General features: G+C 39.4%; 2 protein-coding genes across 19 annotated transcripts in view; one reads left to right on the forward strand and one right to left on the reverse strand.

Annotated features, from left to right (window-relative positions):
* The window catches only part of FMNL2 (formin like 2), a 316097-nt gene extending 303833 nt beyond the window's left edge, over window positions 1-12264 (forward strand). Inside the window, exons 23-27 of one of the 4 annotated variants that reach the window (XM_028830702.2) lie at window positions 369-470; window positions 2533-2631; window positions 3219-3342; window positions 7882-7975; window positions 10239-12264. In XM_028830702.2, coding sequence (XP_028686535.1) covers window positions 369-470; window positions 2533-2631; window positions 3219-3342; window positions 7882-7975; window position 10239 — 420 coding nt within the window. In that variant the 3' untranslated portion in view covers window positions 10240-12264. Of the gene's footprint in view, window positions 1-368; window positions 471-2532; window positions 2632-3218; window positions 3343-5864; window positions 6079-7881; window positions 7976-10238 lie in introns of those variants that run through there. The other 3 variants (XM_028830704.2, XM_028830700.2, XM_077956999.1) reach the window with 3 other exon arrangements.
* A 5535-nt stretch (window positions 12265-17799) lies between these two features.
* Window positions 17800-19089, reverse strand: part of PRPF40A (pre-mRNA processing factor 40 homolog A) — a 64450-nt gene continuing 63160 nt past the window's right edge. For all 15 annotated transcript variants that reach the window (XM_028830710.2, XM_028830709.2, XM_015110126.3 and 12 more), the window contains one exon: window positions 17800-18865. In XM_028830710.2, the coding sequence (XP_028686543.2) occupies window positions 18773-18865 (93 nt within the window). In that variant the 3' untranslated portion in view covers window positions 17800-18772. The remainder of the gene's footprint in view (window positions 18866-19089) is intronic.

Consider the following 19089-nt stretch of genomic DNA (forward strand, 5'->3'; position numbering starts at 1 on the left):
TAGGATCAGAGTGACTAAGATCCCTTTTGACCTTGTTGGTTTTAAGGGGTTCTGCCACGGGCTTTGGAAACTCTTGAAAGAAAGGTTTCCGTGTTTTGTATGTGGGGTGTGTGCATGCATGTGTGTAGACGTGGCAGGAGGTCCTGCAGATGAATTCCTGTGCCCCACTATTGCATTCCTCGGATTGCCTCTGCTGAGGCATTTGGAGGAAACTACAGAGGTGTTAGGCAATCTTGGGAGGTAAGGGAGGTGCAGCAACGCGAGGCCATGGGAGCCTGTCTCGTGGCGGCTGCTTTGCGTCAGCGTTCCCCTCAGAGCATCCAGTTCAAATGCCGAATGAAATTCAAGAAAAATTTGCTTCTTCACAGGATGCCTTTGATGATGTTGTGAAGTATTTTGGAGAAAACCCCAAGACAACACCACCCTCTGTCTTCTTTCCCGTCTTCGTCCGGTTTGTGAAAGCATACAAGGTATATGTTAAGGCCCTCCTTGCCCTTATTTCTCAAGCAAGTGCCCTCCTTAAGATGTGTCTGAGTCCCAGCTCTCTGCAGAGACCTCCCAGTTCCTGTGGACAGCAGATCTGGGTGGCCTTCACGAGATAGCAGTCCCTGGCTCTGTGGAAGCTGAGGAACATTATGGTCCCTTTCTCCACCTAGCCAGTCCTCTGCCTCAGCCAGAAATCAAAGCTCTTGGCAGCCCCCTTGGGGCAAGAGAGATGCTCCCAGACCACTGCTGCCCCATTGACTGTTCACCTAGGCAGGCAAGGTGAAGGACTTGAAAATCCAGGCCTCTTGTGGAATTGTTTAATGGGTAGAAGTGAGCTGTGGCCTGTGGCGAAGGTGTATGATATAGCAGAGGTTAAAGAGAGCCTGCTTGTGTTAGTCCTAGCACGGGGCTTAGGACCTCTTAGACCAGCATTTCTCTAGTGTGGACTGAAGGATGGTGTTTTTAAGGATGGGCACTCTGTTTCTTGGTGTGGATCAGTAAGTGGCCCTTCCTTTAAATGGGAGGCCCTCTTGGACATAATCCAGGGCTGTGGTCTTGAAAAAGCCTATGACTCAAAGAGGCATGTATCAGAAGAATTTCTCCACTTGAGAAATTACAAGAAGGTTGTTAGAAGATTTTAGCTGACCTTGGAAACACCTCAATCTATATCCTTCAGGCTTGTCTGCATGTAGCACTGATAACATTGGTGGAGGTAGGAGGAATGTTTATTGCAGAGAGGAGGAGGGATGTGGCAGGGTTCTCTACACTTTTGAGAAAAGTCCCATTGGAAATAGGGGGACACTTCTCTAACACCACTAGGGGCTGCTGGCTCTGGAAAATCATTATCGGGCCTTTTACTAAAGTCAAAATATTTTTAGTCCATCTTCCCTCAGCATGACTTAATGTAGCAGTAGAGATACAAGCTGCTGGTAGAGGGAACATGTCTGTGGCAGTCAGGGTGAACAGAAACACGGCACAAACTCCATGTGCCAGACTCTGAGAACTTGCACATGACGAGAAAGCTGCAGGCCACCAACTGTTGCTGTCTGCAGTGCTTGGTAGCCCAAGCCCACTGGCTGGCTGTGCTTATGTGCTGCAGAGATAGCCTGTGCTGTGCCATTTTTTCTCACAAAAACATGTAAGTCTAAGGTCAAAAGAGAAAATATATTTTAAAATTGGCTAAGACAGGTTGGGAAGTGGCTGGGGTTTTTCTCAAAGCCTGAGGCATCAGCAGGGATATAGGTGGAGCAGAGGAAACTTTGTAGGGACTTTGTAGGCAGAGGCTGGGGTTTTAGGACATCATCTCTCATATAGACCAAAATGAAAATAAAAGCAATGGAGACCCAAATGTAAACTTTATTACTGATAACAGCTGGGCTGGAAAATGTGGTGTCTGTGACCTACTTCAGCTGCAAATTAGGTAGGTGACCTATCCATCAGTTCACAGCTTGACAACTAGAGGTCTCTTCAGGGAGGCCAGCTTCAGAAGAAAGACTGCCCAAGAGGGCTGAGCTGAGGTGAGCCTATTCACTTTCTTCTAGATTCATCGGACTAGTCACACTGCCTCCCTTGGGAAGGAGTGAGGCATGGGAGAGTCCAAGAGTGTCACTCTGGTGAGGCCATGAAAAGAAATGAGGGTTTTCCCCTAAAAAATAGGCAGAAAGCAGAAGAATCTTAGATCCTGCTATCAGAGGAGCTCTAGGTAGGCAGACTGTCTCTGAAAGGAAAACAAAATCACTGAGCACAGCTGCCAGGATGGTAGGTGTCCACCAGTGTGTGGGACAGAGACTAAGAGGAAGTTCAAACAGGGAGAGGATCATCAGGAAAGGGCTTCTGGATGAATCTCAGCTCCCAGCTTTTAAAGAGATGTGACAGATAGCGTAGCCCAGAAGCAGAGCTAAATACAGGCATGAAGTGTAGATCTTCTCAACCTTCCATTTATTCTAATTCTCAACTCACTAAGGATGCCTGAAGAATGACTTTTAAAAATCTTGGCTGCTATCATTCCCATTAACATGATCTTTCTGGTTCTTCTGATTTATCCAGCAAGCAGAAGAGGAAAACGAGCTTAGGAAAAAGCAGGAACAAGCTCTCATGGAAAAACTCCTGGAGCAAGAAGCTCTGATGGAGCAGCAGGATCCAAAGGTAAGAAATGCCACGCTCATGAGACAGGTCCGCGAGGAGAGGCTGAGAGGGCTCTTTAGAGCAAGCCATAGGAAGGACCAGCAAGCTAGGTGTGCCCAGGATCCTCATCACTTCCTTCTGGTGCCTGGACACTTGGAAAATGGAAATATGGTCATTACTTTGTTCCATAACCACTGGAATGAGGCTAAGAGCATGTTTGTGTAGCATATCCAGGCTTATAGACATCTGGAACTTAGTTGGATATACAGAGAAGCCACATCAGATGACCCAGTGATGGAAGGGCTTAGAGCATAAAGGCTGGCAGTGCATACAGTTTTCTTCATTGTGATCCCTGGTAACACAATTGACGTCTGTAGTCATTACCAGTTGTCTCTTGTTGCCGCCAGGTGAAGTTTTGTGTGTTCGTTAGTGAAAGTTCCTGTTTCCTTCCCAGAAACTTGAGTTTTCTGCATTTGAGCAGAATGTGGGAAGTGTGTGTTTTTGGCCGAAACTGCTTATTAGTAACATAATGCTCAGGCACATTTTGGATTTTCACAAACTCCTAATGGGTGCTGGCCTCACTAATCTCTGCCCTTCTTTCTTCTCAGTCTCCTTCTCATAAATCAAAGAGGCAGCAGCAAGAGTTAATTGCAGAATTAAGACGACGACAAGTTAAAGATAACAGACATGTATATGAGGGAAAAGATGGTGCCATTGAAGATATTATCACAGGTAAAAGATACTTCTTCACTGTGGCTCGTGGAGATCCCACTGGCCTTACCTAGACTGGGATGCATGCAGATTTTGCAGCTTCTTTTGTCCAGGGTTGTCAAGTTCATTAGTTGACTTTATTCACACCCAGAGTGATGCAGAGAGGGTTTGAAGTCTATTAACAGCAGCATGTATACTGCCCCAATACTCTGTATTGGAACCCTGCAGGTTTCAGCAGAGCTCCTTGATTTAAAGAATTTCCATTGTTATTGATATGTCATAATGCTCCATTTTTTTTTCCCTCGTGGCCACACCTAGCCACCTGCCTGATTAATAAACACTGTGAACAAGACCCATTCAGCAATGTACTAATCATAGTCCATGGATGCTCTTTAAAAGCCTCTTTACTCATTCAAAGTAACTGAAGTCAGTAGGTACTTTAATTTGGATGAGCCAACAGGCTTCCAGCCCAGGGTTGGGAACTAGTTTTATCAGCCAAGAATTGTGTGTTAACCCAGCCTGGTTCTTGTCTGATTAAATTAGCTTAATGCTATCTCCTCAAACCAATTCTCCCAGATTTCTGTACTTCCTTTTACAGATCAGAATAATAACTTGGGCACTAGTAGCAGAGGCCACAAGTGACTTTTCTTTCATGTCTGTTGCACATGAATGTTGCTTGTAAGCTTCCAGATGCTTATAGCTTTTTATAATGGGACAGTCCAATAATATGTAGAAGTACTGAAAATAGTATGATGAGGTCCCATATGTCCCTCATCCACTTCAAAAATTATGAACTCATGGCCAGTCTTGTTACACGTACACTCTACCTACCCCCATATCCAACCCTTGACAACCAAGACATAGAATTTCCTTTGGAAATATTTCAATATGTATCTTCAAAAGGACTCTTATAAAAACAAAAACATACTTTACACCGTTATCACATCTAACCAAGAATCCCTTAATATCAGATACCTGATATTAAGTTCACATTTCCCCAACTGTCCTGATTTTTAAAAATAGAATTCCTAGACTCTTGATGTCTCATTTCTTTTTATTTATTTTTTTTGAGATGGAGTCTCGCCCTGTCGCCCAGGCTGGAGTGCAGTGGTGCTATCTCGGCTCACTGCAAGCTCCACCTCCTGGGTTCACGCCATTCTCCTGCCTCAGCCTCCCAAGTAGCTGGGACTACAGGCGCCCGCCACCACGCCCGGCTAATTTTTTTTGTACTCTTAGTAGAGACAGGGTTTCACCATGTTAGCCAGGAAGGTCTCAATCTCCTGACCTCGTGATCTGCCCACCTTGGCCACCCAAAGTGCTAGGATTACAGGTGTGAGCCACCGCGCCCGGCCTGTCTCATTTCTTGTTATAGTTTAGTGAACATTGTACATTGGGATCTTAAATGGTGAAAACCACTAATTTTTTTCTCAACAGCTCAAACCCAGGGAAATTAAATACATAGGTTCAGTGATTAGGTAGATTAGACAGATTAAAAAGGAAGTCAATAATGAATTCCCTGCCAGATTAAAGCAGTGTAGGTCTTAAGTGGATAGTAAGTGGCTGATGAAAATGCCATTCTCTACACATGGCACACACACTCTGCACGTGTGCCTGTTGGTATTTCAGTGTACCTAATGCAGGGGCTTGTAGATGCCCCCCAGATAAAACCTTCATTGTAGCACCTCTCCTTGCCTCCTCCATGCTGGGCGAGAAACTCCACTCTAAGCAAGACCAGGAATAGACTTCCTTCCTAGGTAAGCACTTTTTGGTCTCAGTGCTATAAAATGAACTTGTAGTCAAGGAAGCATCCAGCCTTGCTCATTAAGAACTTGGAGTTCCTGGCTGGGTGCAGTGGCCCATGCCTGTAATCCTAAGTACTTTGGGAGGGTGAGGCAGGTGGATCACTTGAGGTCAGGACTTCAAAACCAGCCTGGCCACATGATGAAACCCCATCACTACTAAAAATTCAAAAATCTTAGCCAGGCATGGTGTCTGGTGCCTGTAATCCCAGCTACTTGGGAGACCGAGACAGGAGAACTGCTTGAACCCGGGAGGTGGAGGTTGCAGTGAGCCGAGGTCGCGCCACTTCACTCCAGCCTGGGCCACAGAGCGAGACTCTGTCTTAAAAAAACAAAGCAAAACAAAAAAAACAAAGAACTTGGAGTTCCTTTTTCATTAGAATGTCCTCCATCCCAATTACATCTGGCTTTATAAAATGAATGTAATGTACGTTTTCTATTTGCTTGATCTAAGTCATTAATCTACTAGAAGAGGGGAATGAATATCTGTTTATAGGGCGGTTTTTATCCTCCTTGGAGCATTTTTCATTTTCTGACTCACCCCAAAGCCCCAGATAAACTCCTTTGTACCTTTATGAACTAACTTGAGTATACATTGCCTTCCCCGTTTCCTGCCCATCTCCCCCAAACCCCATCCCCCATCCCCAGGTATGATTAACAGTGCACTAACCATGTACTAATGCAATAGATCTTGGCTTTTTATTCTCTTCTGTTTGTGTTGTCTGGCTGTCATTTTCAATGCAGTGCTGAAGACTGTGCCCTTTACTGCTCGCACCGCCAAGCGTGGCTCTCGGTTTTTCTGCGAACCTGCTCTCACTGAGGAATACCATTACTAAACTATCACTCTTTCTCACCTGATGCTCTTAAAAGGTTGCTACAGGTTTTTTGATCTCTTATGTCCCCCTCTGTGTGTCTGTCAGGGCCCACCAACATGCTAGCATGGAATTGCCATCTCCATCATGTTATATTGTGTGTTCTCATGCTGCATGGTTTTGCATTTCAATCATTATTGCTCACTCACTGCCACTTTCAATACATGTATGTATTCACATTGCTGTAACAGTCTGGGTGTGTTTGACAGTTGAATTCATAGAATTGTTCACAGAAATTTTCAGAAAAATAGAGCAAAAATACTAAGAGCACTTCTTTGAGAATCAGGATTGGTACCAAGTAGATTGCTTCTAAGATTTTTGAGCTAATGTCTTTCAACACAATATGGCAGCCATTAATAACAATAACTGCTATTCCTAACATGTATTAAGAACTTACTGTGTTCAGGTTGGATGCAGTGGCACACACCTGTAATCCCAGTACTTTGAGAGGCTGAGGCAAAAGGATCACTTGAGCCCAGGAGTTTGAGACCAGCCTGGATAACAAAGTAAAACCCCATCTTTACAAAAAACACAAAAATTAGCTGGGCGCTCTTGTGGTGCACACTTGTAATCCCAGCTACCCGGGAGGCTGAGGTGGGAGCACTGCTTGAGCCCAGGAGGTGGAGGTTGTAGTGAGTGGAGATCCCGCCACTGTACTCCAGCCTCGGCAACAGAGTGAGACCCTGTCTAAAACAAAACAGAAACCCACAAAACGTACTGTTCTAGTAGGTTTACAGATATTAACCTAGCCCTTTTATCCCGTACCCCATTAATATGATTTGATAGCATAATCACCTGCCATATGAAAGTGCTCAGGAATGCAAAGTGCTCTAAAGTACAAAATGACTTGCAGAAGGAACTGTAAACTATGCACAGCTGCAGATTGGGCCTTTCTTTTAACTCTCTTATACGTCCACAGTGTGATGGAACTCGTAATACGAGCTTAACACAGGGAGCCCTTTTGACCTAGCTTGTATATGTAGATATAGGCAATTCATAGCTTTATGACACCCTACCTTAGTAGGCCACCTCTATTCCTTCTGAATGTCATGCCCATGTTCAACTATCAGTAATTCCATGTTGGAGCAAAGCTGTGAGGCAGGACATGAATACAAAGGCTTCGGCGCTCCCACTGTCTTATCTCATTCACACATCTTCACTGTTCCATGTCAAACCCAGGCTATACCTTCTGTGATCAGATCATATCTTGACCTGCTGCTTTAGTCAGGATGGTGGCACCAGAAATATTAACAGCAAATATCATTGGAAAATGCCACTGTTTTTAAGTTGGGTTGGGGGGGAAATGATCAAACTTTTCAAAGTAACTTCCTGGGCTTAGTTCTTGATGCCTAATAAGAAACGAACTTCTCTTCAGTGTCTAGTTGATTAGAAAAGAGACAAGGGAAGCACATACTCTTAATTGGACATAGCCATTGACTCCTGTGCTGAGATTGACATGGAATTGGGTGTTTATTTTGTGGCATAACTATTCTATGAATTGCATTTATGTATGTTCTTCTATCTCTGATAGCAAAGGACATAGAGTGTCATTGCCTGCTCTGCAGTGTACTTACCCACCAGTGCTTATTAACAGGCTAGAAAACTTGTCATCTGCTTGGCTGATGTTTGTATCAGTTTTGCTGCTGGACTGTATCTTTCTGGAGCCAATCTTCAAAGCAGCTTGGAACTGGGTGGTCAGAGAGCTGGGTGGGAAGATGCACTCGTCCTTCCCTTATTTGATCTAACACTTCTTGTAGTAATGGCCTTCCATTCTCTTCCTCTGTTGGCTAACATGCCTGGGAATGTTGAGCACTAAGTTGAGTTGCTTTCCATTTTCATCCCATTTTTTCTTAACCATCATTTTGTGTTTTTGTTTTTTTTCTGTTTAGCCTTAAAGAAGAATAATATCACTAAATTTCCAAATGTTCACTCGAGGGTAAGGATTTCTTCTAGCACACCGGTGGTGGAGGATACACAGAGCTGGCAAGCATCACTTTTTACTTAGCTTCCTCCTCTCTCTGTATGCAGATCAATGGTTTCAATCTATGGCTGAGGGTAATACTGGTGAGAATCTGACCAGGGAGTTTTTGTACCTCACATTCCAATGATGCAGGGATTGAGCCTCTCTATTGGACTCTTTCTCAGCCTGCTTTTAACTTCTCAAGTGTGATGGCTTGGGCAAGGGTATTTGCTGATTATTATATTTGCTTTGAGTGCTGGGCTGTCCTTCCTTTACCCCCGTCTTGGCCTTTGAGTTACTCAGTTAAACCCATTTTGATCTGAAGCGACTGAAAGCAGGTCCTGGCCAGGGAATATGAACTAAAGCCTTTGAAGGATTAAGATCTTTAGAACAATTGCTCGGTTGAAGAACCACAGAGCTGCATATGAGGCAAAAGTGTAATTCTGGCCTTCCATTGCCAGTGTGGGATAGGAAGCAGAGGCTTGAGAGGACTCGGGTATGTAAAACTATTTTTTCCTTAAATTTAAGAGTAGAGGCTGGGCACGGTGGCTCACACCTGTAATCTGTAATCCCAGCACCTTGGGAGGCCAAGGCAGGCAAATCGCTTGAGTTCAAGATCACCCTAGGCAATGAAGTGAAACCCTCGTCTCTACAAAAAAAAATACAAAAGTTAGCCAGGCATGCTGGCAAATGCCTGTAGCCCAGCTACGCGGGAGGCTGAGGTCCTGGGCAGATCGCTTGAGCTCAGGAAGTGGATGCTGCAGTGAGTAGATATCCACCACTATACTCCAGCCTGGGTGACAAAGACTGTCCTCCCCGCACAACCCCCCAGGAAAGAGTAGGGCAGGGTCACACAAATTCCCATGAGTCAGGGAGCCAGGAAGGTAACAGGCCTGGTAGGAACTGTGCTGAACCTAGAGCACAGATCTTAGCTCCAGCTTCGTTTTGCTGTGTAGGAGTTGGGACCCGGTTTTGCCAGATCTTCCAATTTTTCAAAATACAGAAACCCAGGTCTTTATGTTAATCACCAATTTAAACATCAGGAAACTGTATTTTAAAATGTGAGGGGGGGCACAGTGGAGCAAACATTCTGTGGGTCAAATGTGGTCCATCAGCTCCACTTTCAACTTGTTGAGTAGATAAAGGGATACAAAAGATTCAATTTGGTTTAATTCTGTTGTTTGTATTTCCCTTTCTAAAGATACCATGTATTCTAGCAGAAGTCAACAATACTAAGTTAATGAAAGGGAAGTAAATACTAATTAAACAAAACAAGAGGAAAAGTATAAAGCCTGCTTTACTTTTTGCACTATGCCCTGACTTCATCAAAGGGAGGCTGCATAGCCTAGCCTGCCGGCTAGGTTACCTGACTTACTCAAGAAAGCTTGCCTTCATACTGAGTCCTTGCATAAAATTCCTCTGCTCATCCCTTCATGCCGACAGAGCAATGCCTATTTGGACTGGTATGCGGTGATTGATTCATTCATTTAACAAGGATTTTCTTATGCAGGAGGGCCCAGACAACTTCTCCTTGCTGACATAACATAAAAAATATTAGGTGGTAGAGCTCTGTAGTCCCTGCTTCTCAGGAGGCTGAGGTGGGAGAATCACTTGAAACTAGTTCAAGTCTGGCCTAGACCATGTAACAAGACCCCATTTCTTTAAAAAAAAAAAAAAAAAAAAAAAAAAAAAAAAAAAAAAGGTGGCCGAAAAGGATGTCAGGGAATAGATTATTATGTTGGTTTAGATTTAATGGTTAATTGAACATTATTTTGTTTAAAATTTACAAAATAATAAACTTAGCTAGCTTAATGGAATGAAAATTGAGTCCCTTATCTGCAAAGTAAAAGCCTTTAGGTTCTTGTTACAACTGCAAGGATAAGATGGGACAGGACAGTCTGGTTTATTAATTTTGCAGTGTCAAATTTACTGCAATTACTGTTTATTCATTCAGGCTTCCAGAAACAAAAAAATTAAGCTACAGCTGCTTCTAATTTAAGAAACATTTCAAAATAAGACTTCAGCTAGACTCTGGCCAGTGACAGAAATAATCTGTATTTTTCTCTCAAAGTCCTAGAATCCTACCAGTATTACACCCTATTTTGTTTGATTATAAATATTGAAGGCAAATGTTTGTCTTTGATTCAATGCTCGGTGAGTTTGAAGGGCCCATTAGCTGACTTTTCTACACAAGCTGCTTTGATTGGCTGCCAGCTGGCCTTTGTCTTGCTTAGACACATGCTATTAAAGGTTGCTATTCTCTCACTGGCACTCTCCTCTTTACAGATCTTAGAAACCAACCATACAGACGAGCCGATGCGGTGAGGAGAAGCGTCAGGCGGCGCTTTGATGATCAGAACTTGCGTTCTGTTAATGGTGCCGAAATAACAATGTGAACCGGAGACCGGCCTGCATGAATACAGGGTGTGCGTGAATGAAACTGCCCACATGAACTTTAAGAAAGTGCTACCATTTAACTGCAGCCTTGAACACACAAAAAATATTCTTAAGGGCTCAGATTTAGCAAACACAAAATAATTTTAAAATGAGCTCTCCTTTCAACCCTTGTTAACAAGTGCCTAAAAATGGAAGTACCTGTTCAGATTAATCAAAGCAATAGGATTTGATTTGATTAGGTATCTTTTTACACCAGTATGTTTGTTTTTTTAACCAAAATGTAAATTTCTTATTAAACTCATTACCTGCCATTGTGATTGTCCCATGATGGCCCACCTGGTTTCCTGATGTTGTAAATAACATGAATGCATCTGCTGTGGGTCCTTTGCTGAGATGTCTTTGAAGGAATTTTGTTTTAGCCATATCCATCAACTTTGTATTTTACTTGCAACTTGGAAGAAGGAAAAAGTCACATGATGAGACTCCTTGTGTCTATAACCAGGCCCTGGCAAAGTGCAAACAGGATGCAATTGCAGTGGCACAAAGGTCACTTAACCCTTTGTTTCCAGTTTCACATTCTACTACTTCTGTGCTAGAGAACGATGCTCTGTGAGAAGCATTCACCGGTATGAATGTGGGGATATAATGTATAAGACTTATTTGTAGTACTGTGTTCTTCAGCTAGAGGCAGCTTTTAAATAATGCAAGTGTATTTATTAGCACTAAAATTAACATCTCAGTAATCAGTATTAGCATTTCTGAGGACCATTATTAATTCTGAGAACAGAAATTGGTGCCTTGCAAGGAAGAAGTTTACTAGCTCTATTAATAAGCATTCAAGGTTACATCTGCTAGCAGAGTAGTATTAGGAACCTGGCCTTATTCTCCTCTGACAATCGCAATTTTTTCTTATTTTCTGTAAATTGGAGAAGATACACTTGGCATCGTCTATCAAGGCTAACTTGTTCTTGCATTTCCCAGACTACTTACGGGGAATTGCAGTTTAAGTTGCTAAAAAGTACTAACATGGTATTAAGCTTAAATAATATGTAATGGGACTAAATGGCTCACTAAGCCACTGTTATTTTTCCTTCCTCTCTGGCAGGGCACTTGATCCATTCCAAAGTCAAAAACTGGACTGAAGCTAAATTTGTACTTTTCATAATATACATTCTGCTTCTGGCTTATCTTCTTGGTACATCAATATATTAATTGTAAAGTTTATTGTATAGTATTTAACCGCTGAAGTTCCTATTTTATGTTGTGCTTATGTGAACCCCTTGGTGAAGGTCCCTTTTCCTTGGATGTGTAGTTATATGATCTTTTTAAATGTACAGATATTTTGCTATAAAATTGGTGCAGTTTTTTATGGTTTTTACACTTCTCTTTAATTCCCACCTAAGCCTCTGGGTAATATTGTAAATATTGTTTTAAAATGCATCAGCCTATGCTATACAATCTGAATGTTATTTTAACTTATAGTTTTTTTTAATATATATATTTAACTACAAGGACAGTTTAGGGAACAAGTTACCACATTTCACTTTAGTGTACCTATTTACAGAAAGATTAAACTGCCACCTGCAGGCACATTCCCATAAATGTATACTTTAAAAAGAACATGCCAAGATTTTGTCTTTCTGTGGACTGAACATTCACTTTGATTAAAAATAGCAATTTGACCAAGTTGGACTTCCACTACAAAGCAGCTGTTTTCCAAAGTTCAATGCTGACATATATGTTAAAATAACTGCCTATTTATTCATCTACAAATAGACAACGTTGGCATGTTCTTTTCTGTTTGTCTATTAATGGGCCTGCTTCTTAGCAATATTAGAATGTTTTATAAAAGCAATTCATGTTACTTTTCTGGTCTTTTCATGGCATATGAGCAAATAAACTATTTACACTACTATTCTGTAATATGTCATAATCTTTCAATGGTACAATTTAAGGGGTTTTAGCAATATTATGTAGACTTACCTTCTAGAAACACATATATCTATCTATCTTGCTATTTGAACTCAGAATCCAAATACACTTGGTAAACTTCAGGTAGGATTCCTCCCTATGTGAAATCGTGACCACTTGCTATATAAAACATAGAAAATGGATCTTGGAAATGAAACTACATCTCCAAAATTGTATTATTTATAAACATACAGCTTCTGGGGAAACAGCACCTTTGTTTGATGAAATGCCACAACCCCCCAGCGGTCCCACCAAATGTTTCAATTAGGATGTTGTACAAATAAAGATAATAGGCTATATATGAACTGCACAGTTAACACTGCACCCAACAACCATACCAGTTGGCAAGGTGCACAAGCAGTTTGGCCCCCATTGCACAAATGGACTGACAGTTGTAAGAAAACTCCCAGTCATCAAAAGTTGATGCATAACATTTCATGTTCTTTTTATGGAAACAAGGAAAATTTTAAATTTTAGAATACCTTTCAAGTGGCTTAAATTTATAGACATATAAATTATAGTCATTTAAGGAAGTATTATAATTTATATAATTAGTGTCACAACCACCACAGCGTACTTTGCATTTGTCACACATAGCTGCTTACAGATTAAAGGCAATAATCTTTATTCCTCACAAGAAGCCTGTGAGATATTTATTTAACACTGTTGTGCATGTTGGGAAACTGACTTGCCCAGGGTGCAATCTAATAATTGCCTATAATAAAGCCTTAGGTCTTTTGTTCCCAATTCAGTGCACCTTCCACTAAACCAGTTATGAAATGTGTTAAAAGCTTTATTTTATGAAAGACAAAAAATTAAGTTCTGCAATCAGTAAGGATCTCATTTGTTTTACTATCAGACTGGTGCCTAATGGTAAAAGAAAAATCTTTTAATATTCCACAAATTCAGAATGTTTTCAAACTCAACTATAGCAGTAAGTTCAAATGAGGCAGAGAAAGTAACATTCATCTTTTAAAAGGTATTTACCAATGACTTTGAATTAAATACTCACGTTCCCCACTCCCTATCATGTAACACTAAAATTCACTGCAATGCCCAGTGACCATCCTGACTCAACTCTGCTCTCAATAGAATGGGGCTTGATATCCATCACTGACTCTGCTTTGGTTCAACATACTGGAATCATCTCTGTAGAATGAGGTGATCTTACACTGGAAAACAGATACACTTATACTAGCTCCATAATCCACATTTTGTTGTTTGTTAGACAAGGTCTGGCTCTATCACCCAGGATGGAATGCAGTGGTGCAATCCTGGCTCAGGGTAACCTCTGCCTCTCGGGCTCAAGCCATCCTCGCACTTCAGCCTCCCGAGTAGCTGGGACTATAGACACGCACAACCACACCTGGCTAATTTTTGTAGAAACAGGGTTTTGCCATGTTGCCCAGCCTGGTTTCAAACTTCTGAGCTCAAGTGATCTGCCTGCCTCGTCCTCCCCAAGTGTTGGGATTACAGGCACAAGCTGTTGCGCCCAGCCACACATACCTATTTTAATGTTTGATAAAACTCCTCTTAGTCCTAATGTATTTCCTAATTTTTATCAGAAATGTCTCCAAAGATGAATTTATCAGATTTCGTCAAAAGGATGTTTTCCATTTCTTTTTAAACTAATAGCCCATCTATGCCCAAGAAACAAACATGTACGTGAAAGAAGTGATGGGTTTTTGTTTTTTTAAGTCTTTTTATCAAGAAAAAGAGGAATTACACTGAGAAAATATAACATGGGCCTCTAGCAACTCTCACAGCATAGAGCTTGCTGCCTGAGTGGTGCTCAAAGGAAAAAACTGACACAAATCCAATTTAGTAAAAGATGCCACTTTTTCTAATAAATTATATTTATTTACAAAAGGTCTAATTTTATATAACTATGAGGTTCTTTTACATCAGAATAATATATAAACAAGAGGTGAAAATCTGGTAATTACAAACACAGAAAATAGAAACCTTGTTCCCTTATTACTCACCTTTCAGAACAAGTCCTTGGCTCAGTTGTAGAGGTGGGGAAGACCAACACCTACCGAAGTTTGCAGGCAGGAGCCCCCAAAAATATTTATAAATAACACATTTAGATACCCTAAGGAACAGTAGTGAAGAATAGCATCCAGGAATGGCTTAGTTTGAATCTGATCTAATTCGCCAGCCACTCAATGTTTTCATTGGCCATGACTAGGGGCAGGGAGGATTAGCCAGTATGAATGTCAACTTTACAAGTAGGGTAATTACCATCAAATTAACAATTACCAATCACTAGCACTGAGATGGCCTTGAACTAGATCCTACTGAGAATCACAGAACAGTTTTGATAGTCTTTATATGGCAAGTTTAAAAAGCAGAGAAGCTATTATACCTAAGTTTCTTAAAATGGAGGGTTAGGGAGAATGTATGGGTAATTAGAGCAAAATCATCTCTCACTTTCCACCTCACCTTAAAGACAGCTCCAAAAAACTGAGCGCCTGACATGTCACCATATTTCAGCCCTATTCAAAAATAGCCCAAAATGATTATTTTCAACTTTAAATTGTATGTTCTCACAAGTTTTGGACATGTCTGAAGTAAAACCTAAGGTACAGTCACAGGACCTTATTTTAGGTGCACTTCAATTATGACCGTGACTTTAGTGGTGGGTTAGTATGGTTTATTGCAATGATGCTTTTATAAGCCCTTTAATACAGATGATGGGTACCATGGATGCCAGATGAATACATATTTCAACTAGTATTTTACATTCATTCCCAAAGTGCCTATTATGTGCCAGGCACTGTCCTATTCCACAAGGATATATAACAGTAAGTGAACCAGACAAATCCCTGCCACCGAGGAACTTACATGACCACCAGTTAAGTCGAAACAATTGGAAGAGTAATGTAAGAATAAAGATGGTAAGAATCATCAGACTGGTATACGCCATTACCAAAAGCACAGAATGAGATTATAAGCCTGTTAGAACACAGTTCCATGAAAGTAAAGACATTATTTTGCTTTCATGTAAAATGAGTGTAACTTTATGTAGAGAATGTAGAATGGTTGAATTAAAATCTACCTAACACTGAGAGAAATATATACCCAAGGGAAAATAAAGTCTCAGATTTAAGATAGAAGGCATTAATGTACTTTGCTTCATTTTGTTTAGAAACCGTTTTAAAAGCTGAAGTTTTTTAGTTTTATAATTTATATTTAAGTTACATAATATACTTAAATATCCCTTTTTTAAGCAAGCATTCATCACTCCTCCCTGGGTACTATTGTGATTACAAATAGTTTTATCTTACATAGCATCTAAGCTTAAAAAAAAAAAATCCAATCTTCATATAAAGGGGTTACTCCCTTCTGGATGCAAAAATGAGTGGCTGCATAGCCAGGACTCAGCTGACTGTAAGACCAGAAGAAAACCGGGAACATTTAGACAAATGTTTTTTAAAGCATATAATCAAATTACATAATTGAATGAAAACTGAATTACACAGTTTGAAACTGAAAACTTTCCAGAAAAATGCACACAGATTTTTATTTTTTAGGAGTTTTTACAGTTTCTTCATCCTACCATTAACTGATTCCCTTACTTTAGGACAATCCTTTTTCATATTATAGTTGTACGAAATGAGGCCCAGTTAAGCAAAAGTCAAAAGATGACAAAGCTGTGACAAATCATTATCAAATTTACTGGGAGGCATAAAATGCACTTTTAAAGTTGGAAAACATCAATAATTTATATGCTGAAGCTACTCTGGCTAATGATAATAAAATGCCAGCTACTATGTTGAAAAAAATGTGGTGGGACCACTGCTTTTATTTAAAAGCATTACATTGTTTTAATTCAGTTAGGAAGAGTGTATACTTCACACTTGATTAGCTAAATTATCTAACTTTTCATACAAATTCAATTTTCCCACAAAGAAATATGAACTGGGAGAAAAAAATATTTAAATTCCGGATATTGAGTAAGTATGATATTAAATGTATACGTGAATTTGATCTAATAGTTAATTAGTATTAATGACACTGAGGGAAGATAAACCCTCAACATTTTCCTAAGAATCTGAGGCTTTAATGAAAAGTATAAATTCCCCTTATCTGAAAATAAACACACTTTCCTGTTTTAACATATTTAACTCTAATAGAACCAATATTCCAAGACGTTTCAGTTTTTACCAAACTGAAGATTTAAAAACTTAACCTATTAGTTTAAAAATATTCACAGAGAACAAAATCTTATCACCTGTACCTTCAGACTGTCAAGTATCTTTCTGGCAACTAAATCCCATTTGATGGGATCCTGAAAGGGAGACAAAGGATCACAGTCACTTAAATTACATCTTTTATGGCAAGGATGTTGCATTTTGAATTGCAATTTGTTTACTACTATGGTTGTTTTTAAGTCAAATAATTTTCATGGGTGAACTACAGGGAAACTTTATATTGTGTTGTAGGGATTTGCGGTTATAGTAAGATTATCTCTGTAAGAAATACAGGAATCTATTTTGAGGACATGCTAAAACACATCAATAGCTTTTTATTTAAATAGAAAAATCAAAACTTTAAAGCTGTACTTTAGAAATCATTCATGGATGTAATTAAAACAATGTTTTTTACATATTCTAAAATTCTTTTGTGAAACATCACTAGTATATATTTGCCAATATCAAATGCATACTTTAAAGATTTGCCACTGACTTCCATGTCAAGTGATTGACATGATTAGCAGTATTAACTCACTACAACGGGACCTCTGAAAATTGAGTCTAGACAATTCCCTGTTGCCAAAGTTGTTATGTGTTTTGGCTCTAATATACAAATAGGAGATTAATCTCAAGCAAGCAATTTGATTACTTCACATTTTCTCCAAGATGAGTCTTCCTATTCAAAGCCTGGTCATATTTCTTAGCAGAAAAATGACTTGGGAGACAAAATGAGAAACAATCCCCTCGCCCACCCCTTCAGCCTTTAAAAAGTAGACATTATATTTAATTCAAACGGGGGCAAAATGGGAAAGACACATTCTGGTCAAGTCCACTTTCAAAACTCACTAGGATAGTTAAGAAAAAAAGCTTTTTGTTCTTCTAAATCCCAACTTGAAATAGAATCTCTTCAAGTGTACACATTAAAAGAATAACACAGATAATACCAAAGAATAGGTGCTAAAATTTACTTATTTACTTAAAAAATCTCCTGCACTGAAGGAAAATAGTATAAATTACATTACCAACCTTCAGAAGTTAGCATGTAGAGTATTCTGTCTTCAAACCATTGCCTCTCTAAAATAGTCTGTAAAAAATTCATAGGTGAAAAACAAATCTAGGGACCTCAAATGCACTGATTTATAATATTCTTAAATATTAAAAAAGGAAAGTAAACTAGCTGTGTGGGTAAGATGAAGCAAAATTTCAGGGATTTAGTACCTTTAAAATGATCATACAATTTCTTTAGAGCTGAGCAGTTTAAGTAGAAATAAATACTAGTACACACTAGAAGAGAAGGTTTAATAATTGATAAAAATGTACAAAAATATTCAAATCAGAAATGCTTTAGAATGTGTACCACGAAGTCAATACTTCTCAGTGAGTAGGGAAGGCAAAATACTTCCTCAATAGCGGGGGAAAAAAGCAAGAGAAAGACTGAATTTAGAAAAAAAAGACAACTGTTAAAGAAAATGTTTAAGTCAACTTTTTTTTTTTTTTTAGACAAGGATATTGCAACTATCACTTAAAGTCTGGTGGCACATTCTTTAGTAGGTCCTTAAGGCAATATATTTAAATTAATTTACAATTTGATGTTAAAGTTTTTTTTAAACATCACCTCAAAATAGATGCTCAAAATAATGCCCTCACAATAGCCTTTGTAAAATGTATTCAGATGTTTGATAAAAAATAATGGTGGCTTTATATTACAGTAGTGCTCATTAGCACCACTATAATTAAGGGTCTACCAAGTTTCCAGCAAAACCACCTATTTCTTAGGAGTTTCACCATAAAAGATCACATTGGCTGTAACCAGTTGGGTAGTGCACAAAAAAGCAGTTTTATCAGTTGCTGGTGCTTTTTTTGTACTACTATATTATCAAAAAATTTTTCATTATATCTTCAAAATCCAGCTTCTATAAAGTAAATCAAATCACCTCATGACTTAGATTTTAGAACAAAGTAGAGACATCTGCAGTTATCAGTAAATTGCCACCTTTAATCCATCCTACAGTGCCCTGTGAAAGGGTCACAGAAAGACAGTTATGACTGTATGAAAATATGATTCTTGATACAGAATCAAAAGTTATTTTCAATTTCCTTTGCTTTTATAAAGTCCACGATAACAATACTTAAATGCACTTTTTTTTTCCTGTGATATAATTAAAACCCAGTGTTACTTCAGTTGAACTTAAAATAGAGTCCCTGGTCTGAATCAGACTTTAAATCATACTGTAAACATATATTTGGTATAATTTATTGATCATCATCCAGTTGCTCCAAAAGGGTTCTTCTGCGCTTTTCCAATTCCCCTTCACTCAGTTCACTGCCAGAAGTATCCCAATTACCCTGAAAAGACATTGATTACAATTATAGTTGACATCAGTACTCAGAGGTTTAAGGGCTGAGCCTGTGAAAAAAGAATCCAGTATCTATATAAATTCTCTTCCAAAGAAACACATTTCACAGAGTATAAAGACTGTGTGAATATGAAACAGTATTTCCATTTAATGGAAGCCAGGTATTCATTTCCTAGAGAATATATTCCTTGCTAATTTTTTTTTTGGAGACCA

The sequence above is a fragment of the Macaca mulatta genome, chromosome 12 (assembly GCF_049350105.2).
Source record: "Macaca mulatta isolate MMU2019108-1 chromosome 12, T2T-MMU8v2.0, whole genome shotgun sequence".
NCBI classification, from domain to species: Eukaryota; Metazoa; Chordata; class Mammalia; order Primates; family Cercopithecidae; genus Macaca; species Macaca mulatta.